Raw genomic sequence first — 6,955 nt, forward strand, 5'->3', positions numbered from 1 at the left:
GAACAGGCTGCCCAGGGAAGTGGGGGAGGCCCCATCCCTGGAGGTATTTAAAAGACGAGTAGATGAGGCACTTAGGGACATGGCTTAGTGGGTGGTGGTGTTGGGTCAACGGTTGGACTCGATGATCTTAGAGGTCTTTTCCAACCTCAATGATTCTATGATTCTATGATTCTATAAGTCACAATTTCTGTACCTATATACCATTTCTATGCTTTTACTAACCTGTTCTCATGCAAGCCACATTCATGAGCCACCACTCCGGGATCCGGGGCAGAATCAGAATAACTCTGTCTCCCCGTTGCAGACCGCAGGCATCAGAGAGTACATTTGCCACTTTCCTGGACAGCACTCCCAGCTCCTCAAAGCTCCACCTCACCTCTTCTCCAGCACCATCTACCCACCATAATGCGGGGTTTTTAGACTTTTTTCCCTCCTACAGAACAACAGGGTACAGTACAAATGCTTCATTTTAGAAACACATTGCCTTTGCCTTAAGTTTGAGGAAGAAAAACATTCATCACTTATTCAGTGCTGGAGAAACCTGGGGATGCAACAGAAATTTGCCACTGATTCCAAATGAGGCAGAGAACTCTCCCTTAGAAAGAATAGCCTATAAATGTCATTTAGGAAATTCAATTTGTATTCCTTTCCTGAGTTCTTCATCTTACACTCTGAAGAGGTTGAACAGTAATCAGCACAGAGGAAAAAGAATCTTTTTGGTTCAGGTCATGCCAACAAAGCAGCTGATGAATGTGGGTACCTCTGGGTTGTGCCCCAGAGTCTCCTGAGTCCTCAGAGCTCATTTTCAACTTCATCTGGAATTGGGCCTGTCTGGTACTTCTGAAAATTAAATCGAAGTTTCAAAAGCATAGGCCCACACAGTGTGACCTTTAATCAATGTCTCACCTAACTGATGTGTGATTTGAAATGTATGCATACAATGTGTTTTAAAGGGGGCCAATGCATTTAGCAGTAGCAGTGTAGTAAGACACCTCCTGAGCAAAAAATTCACTGGGGCAGCAAGAATACGGTACCTTATTATCTATCTGAAGGTACAATAACACTAAGGTTCATTTTCAGGGGAGCAGATTTTATCTGCGCACTTCAGAGGGCCAAACCTCTTCTCCAGAGGCTGTTCCTTGCTCCATTTACAGTCTGCCAAAACCTGTTTTTCCTGCAAAAGGAACAACTGTGTCAGACAGGTGATACCTCTGCTCTGTTCTTGCTGCCAGGCTGGACTTAACTGTGTTTAGCCCCTCACCATGAACAGCCTGAGCCTGCAAAAGCAGTCCTACATCCACAGAGACCAGACCTATGTAGTAAGAAAGGTGATAGACCTATACTTCATGTTTTTTTCTATAGTCCCTTTCCTTGCATAGAGCTCGTATCTGGTTTGGGGTTCAAAGTTGTTCAGTTTTGTAGATTCCAAGTCCCTGGATGCAAAAGATTTCACATTTGGGATGGGTGGGTGAGGTTTGACATTACACTGTATTTATTATTCATTTTACAGGCAGGCAATGAAACACACAGAGGTCAAGTGATTTCCCTGGCATATCCAGGTAGGGTGCATATCATGGCTGATGGGGGAACTGATGCAAGGTTTAGAGTGGTTCAGTTCACAGTCTCATTTATGAGGCACCTAATTACTCACACTCAATCTCACTGGAGTTACTGATTAAAGGAAAGAATTATTTGGACTTGTGGACAGGACAGCACGTGGCCTAAGGGATCTACAGGTTTAAACTGCATGAGATGATCACCAGATTATAATCAGAACATAACCCCAGTGTCTTTGTTGTCCCACAAGCGGGGTCTGGTACCTGGTGTGCAATAAGCCAATCTTACACACAGAGCCAAGATATTTATTTATCTCACGTTTGTGCAAAGATGGGTGCTAGGTGGCAATTCCACAAAGCTAGCACACCACACAAAAGAACTACAGCATATTTATATTGTTACATGATTAGCAAAAACCCGCCTAAGTTCATGCTCATTGGTTAGTTATGTTCAAATTAGCCTCGCTTGCCATGTAAACTAGCACGCATGCTCCTTGCAGGTGTGGGGGGGCAAGTCTTTCCAGTCTTAAATTGAGTTGGTGGTCATGATCTCCCCCTGCCGCCTTTACCTTTCCCTAGCTACCACAGGTTTTTTGCTGACTTCCTGTTTCTTTGGCAATCATCTAGCCTCCTGCACCTTCTAGAGCAGGATGTTCCCCTTTTATCAGTCTTTTAGTTCTTCTTCAAGGGCATAGTTGTTGTAAGGCATGCATTGTTTATACAAGGTAATCAGGTTAGTACAATGAAGACTACAGTCTAGGTATTAACCCAAACATAAGGCTACATCTTGGCTATTGGATTTGTCAGATACTCAGCATTAATGACGAGCATTAAATACTTCAGCATCAAAGAAGCCAAGTAACTGTTACCTTTTCCACTTCAGTCCATCTGTCTAGCACATCTCTTGCAAAGTTGAAGTACTCTGGCACCTCTGGTCTGTACTGTTGTTTTATGGCTTCATAACTCAAAGAGGCGTGAACCGGGTAGCACCGGCTGCAAAGTTGGAGATACCTTCTCAGGGGAGCCCGCAGGGACATAGTGCTTGGGATCTTCAGTAAAAAATGCACAGCAGCAAGAGCCATAATAGTCTCTTCAAGGTTATTCCTTACTGATTATCTCTCCAAGAAATGCTACAGTGACACAGATACAAACTTAATATTAGCCATGTGGTTTCAGAACAGCTTGTACTACTGATGCAAGTTTGCAGGAGGCTGTCGTTGGTTAATGCACAATTATTTTGCCCAATACTTTTGTTAAGTATTCAGGGTCATTTGAAGTGAATATTTAACGTGGGATCTAAGGAAACTGTGACACAATAATCTGTTTTGCTAAGTGAAATCTCTGTTAAGCAAAACCTCAAAGAAGGGATGGTGGCGATCAAAGCCTGAAATAACCAATTTACCAAGGCAGCAGCAGGAACTGAGCAGCAGCGGTTGAAACATGAAGCTAAAGGTGAAGAAAAGGTAATTCCGGCAGGGGGAGATCACAACCACCGACTCAAGAAACCCTCCAACCCAAAAGCAGAGGAAGACTGAGCATGCGAACTAATTAGCATTAGAGGCGAGAAGACCATTTGACAGAGACTATAAATAGTGAAAGGTTTTGATAATCGGGGAGTTAGTCTTTTGTGGGCTACCACTTAGCTCCCTACTTTGCGCAAACTAGAATAAAGAAATGGAAATACCTTGTCTCGATGTGTAAATCGGCATTGCACACCAGGCAACGAGCCCGCATTCGGGACAACACTACTACATGGTGGAATACACTGGAACAACTATTACAACCGTTAATTGGAGTAACTGCTGAGGACAGTTCCAGTTCGGCCATTGTCTGGCCCCTGCTCTCCAGTGACCATCATGCAGCTGAGATCTTGACCCTGCATTCAACCAGCAGCACTCAGCCCTGTCGCTGTGGCAGCTTTCCTATAATTCACATTCCTTCCCTCCCCACAAGCCCCGCTAATCTTGTAGATCACATTTCAGTTGCCTTATACAGCAGAGAGGCACTGAATGCTACCCAAGGACTTCAGCTCTGGCTACTGACTGACTATACAGAAGTAACAGCATGGACCAAGATGTTGCACAGATAATCCAGCAATCGTGCATTAATTACTGGCTGATTACAGTGTCACTTGGTACAAAGATATTTACAAGTTTTCTAGTTTATCAGCACTGGGGATATATTGGTTGCCAGGAATTAAATGAATGTAGCAAATCCCTGAGAATATTCTAAGTATTGATGTTTTAAACATTATTTTGATGTGTGGTCAGCAAAAAGCATCACTTCATGAGACAGGAAAACTTTAAAAGACTCCCTGAAAAAGGATCCAAAATGCAAAGCCTTACTTCTCAAAAATAGTCAACTTAGCAGGAGGTCTGAAAACTCTGAAGTCATTATTTTCATGCATTGTCAACTGTGTTTTATTTACAAAATAATATAAGCACTGCTAGTTCCTTACGGAATTAATAACTATCCAGCTGTAAAATCGTGTCATTTTAGTGATTCAGTGAAGCAAAGGGACATTTTTTGGATCTGTAACATTCAGTCTGAGTATGACAAACACAGGAGAGAAACCCAGCCAAATGAAAGAGAGAGAGGGACAGGGAGAAGAGGGAACATGGACAGACAAGAGGCAAATCAGTACTGCTCCAGTGCCAGAAAATGTCCCGGCCAGCAGCTTACAGGGGTGGGTGGAGGTCAGTTACCTCGTCAAAAGGCTGTCAATCCCAACTTACTGCCTCTCTGCCTTGCACCGAAGTGGAGCCCTCTCAGTGCTGGGATGTGTCACAGCTTTGACTCCTTACACAGATCTCAGACTCCTGGCCGCGTGCCTGCTCTCGCCCCATTACTGTGCCCAGCGACCGACTCCTGCGTTCCTTACATATACTTTAGACTCACACAGGGGGCAGCCAAGTCCAGCACAGCGAGAAGAGCTGATAGGTTTCTGCAGAACTCAGAGTGGAGTCCCAAATCTCTCCCGTTTCCTTTTCCTCCCCTCTTCCCACCCACCAGCCCATGGAGGAACACAGTCGTAAGACCTTGCTACAGCCAAATCACATCTGTTATGCTCTGGCTGGGGCAACACAGGAGTAACAGCGTTGCGATTGGCTTTGCGACTACACGGCTCAGCGGGTAGCTTGAGGCTCCTCAAAGGACCACAGCAGTTCAGCCATGACAACAGTGAGCATTGATTCCTGGGATGCTGCAGCTGGTGCCTGGACCAGCTTTGTTAATACCTGGTGACTTGTGAGGTTTTGTAAGGGCTCTGCCTCATGTTCAGAGAGCACACAGTTATGTGGTGCTCCAGCATTGCTGCCTCCTCTGCTCCGCTCCCATGGGAAAGGCAGGAGGGAATGTGTGCCATCCCCTCTGCCACCCAGGCCACAGCCCAGCATCACTGTAGGCACGGCTGTGGCATTGGTGTGTGCCTCTACCTCCAGCCTCTCCTGTGAGGATGTCACTCACTAGGGAGCTAGTGACAGCTGTAGCTTAAATTGGGGCATCAAGATTCATAAGAGTTTGGCTGCCAGAGCCCTAAATCGCTGATACTGTATCTCTATCCTCAAACCATGGCTCTAAGGTCAGCAGAGAGATTGCTAACACCCATCTGTATCTTTGGAGCAGAACAGTCCCCTGGGTGCTGATCAGCAAGGGTGACGCTGCAGTCTTTCCTGGCACGTAGGTCCTGTACTTTTGCCAGAACTCCCTCCTGGGGTTCTGCCCACATCTGTTTGTAAATAGCATACTCAAAGGAGATGTTAACCAGCTCCCTGAAATATTCACTGCAGCAGAAAGAAACTGATTCAAAACAGATTCCCCCAAACAACAAAGCTGCTGTCTGCCTAGCGGCAAAGGGAGACCTACAGTCAGTCTGCAGTGACATTTTAAACAGCTCTTTGAAATGCATGCAACGAAATCCTCCCAGAGGAAAGGCAGAGAAACAGCCTTAAAGGGATTCCCCACCCCGAAGATCACATCACCCCAGAGAAGGCACGAACGTTAAGAGAAAATGACAGGAATGGCTTGTGTAAGAGTCACTGAATGTGCCAGGAATATGTAGGCAAAAAGGTTTCTAGTTTAGGAAGAAAACCATAACTTCCACAGTGACCTAACCTGTAACCTATTCTTTTGGTAGGGCATATAACTAATTTCCAGAGCACCGATGGGTATTTCCAAGTCCCCCAGGACTTTACACCACAGAAGTATCCTAGTTACGTTCTGAGTGGTTAATCACATTTCCTCTGCGCCACTCACAGCTGCCTGTAGAAATTAATCCTCGTGCTTCAAACATGTCCTGACGTGCCCAACTCCAAAGACTATCTCTATAATTCACCAGAACTTTGAGACAAAGATTTAGTGACTTTTAGTTTATGTGTGGTCAATAAACCCACTGATGTCTACAATTACTGTGGAACTGCCTCAAAGGCTTTGCAGTAATACAGCTTCAAATAAGATGTAAATGCCACCTCCTGTTGCAGTTGTAACTGATAAATACTTCCATCAATTCATGACGTTTCCTTTTTTCCTACTTTAGCCCAGCTGGATTCTCTGGATGTAAATAATATGATAGTCCTGCCCCTAGTGAGGTCTCCTTAGCTGTTTCCTCTACCTGTTTTCACAAAATGTCAAGGAACTTAAATTTTCACCCCTTAATTGTCCAAGCAGGTCAAGAGTTACTGCAGAGAGAGGAGGCTTTTATGGACAGTGATATATAGAGACACCTTCCTTTAGAAACTACGCTACGGGCCACATTTTTTCTGTCAACACATGGTCTCTAGTATCTCAAGCCTAAATTTACCTGTATAAAGAGTTTCTGTTTCAGCTGGTCCCTCTACACCATGACACCTTCAGGAGGTAGGAAGCTGGGGAAACGGCCAAAGCCCAGCCTTCCCTCCGCTGGGGTGTACGGGTCGGTGTTTGATGCACCAGTACAGAGCAGGATTGAGGTCTGCTTGCTCCCCTGCACTTCAGTGAGCGTCCTCTCCTCTCCTCTCCTCTCCGCCCACTGTTTCTCTCAGTTCTGGAATCATTAACCCAAACCCAGACTTTAATCCTGGAACTGAAGTTTGGGGGAAGAGAAAGCACCGAGGGCTACGAGTGACTGAGTTTGGCCACAGCTGAGTACACTGAGTCCAGAGTGCTGTGCCTGGGGAAATGCTCAACCTCCCCCCTGGTGCGCATAAAGTCTGAGGTGAATCGTAATTTTCAAGGGTGGGTTTTTGGTTGGTTTTTTTTACCTCCGAGGGCGCTGCCCTGCCTACGACAACACCGGCCATGACAGGAGCCTGGAAGCCGGCTGAGGGCCTCGTTGGGGACCCCACCTGGTGCCGGGGCTCGGCCTCCCCGGAGCAGCCCGGCAGCGCACGGGCCTGCGCGCCGCCACGCCGGGCCCGGCGGGA

General features: G+C 46.1%; 1 protein-coding gene across 1 annotated transcript in view; it reads right to left on the bottom strand.

Annotated features, from left to right (window-relative positions):
* The window catches only part of LOC103900843 (acyl-coenzyme A synthetase ACSM3, mitochondrial), an 11,733-nt gene extending 8,367 nt beyond the window's left edge, over positions 1-3,366 (bottom strand). The window contains exons 1-3 of the mRNA XM_009281617.2: positions 3,241-3,366; positions 2,426-2,686; positions 223-433 (exon numbers count right to left, since the gene is read on the bottom strand). Of these exons, the coding sequence (XP_009279892.1) occupies positions 223-433; positions 2,426-2,638 (424 nt within the window). The 5' untranslated portion in view covers positions 2,639-2,686; positions 3,241-3,366. The remainder of the gene's footprint in view (positions 1-222; positions 434-2,425; positions 2,687-3,240) is intronic.
* Between the last annotated feature and the right edge of the window lie 3,589 nt (positions 3,367-6,955).

Source organism: Aptenodytes forsteri, unplaced genomic scaffold (genome assembly GCF_000699145.1).
Source record: "Aptenodytes forsteri isolate BGI_AS27 unplaced genomic scaffold, ASM69914v1 Scaffold84, whole genome shotgun sequence".
Classification (NCBI taxonomy): Eukaryota; Metazoa; Chordata; class Aves; order Sphenisciformes; family Spheniscidae; genus Aptenodytes; species Aptenodytes forsteri.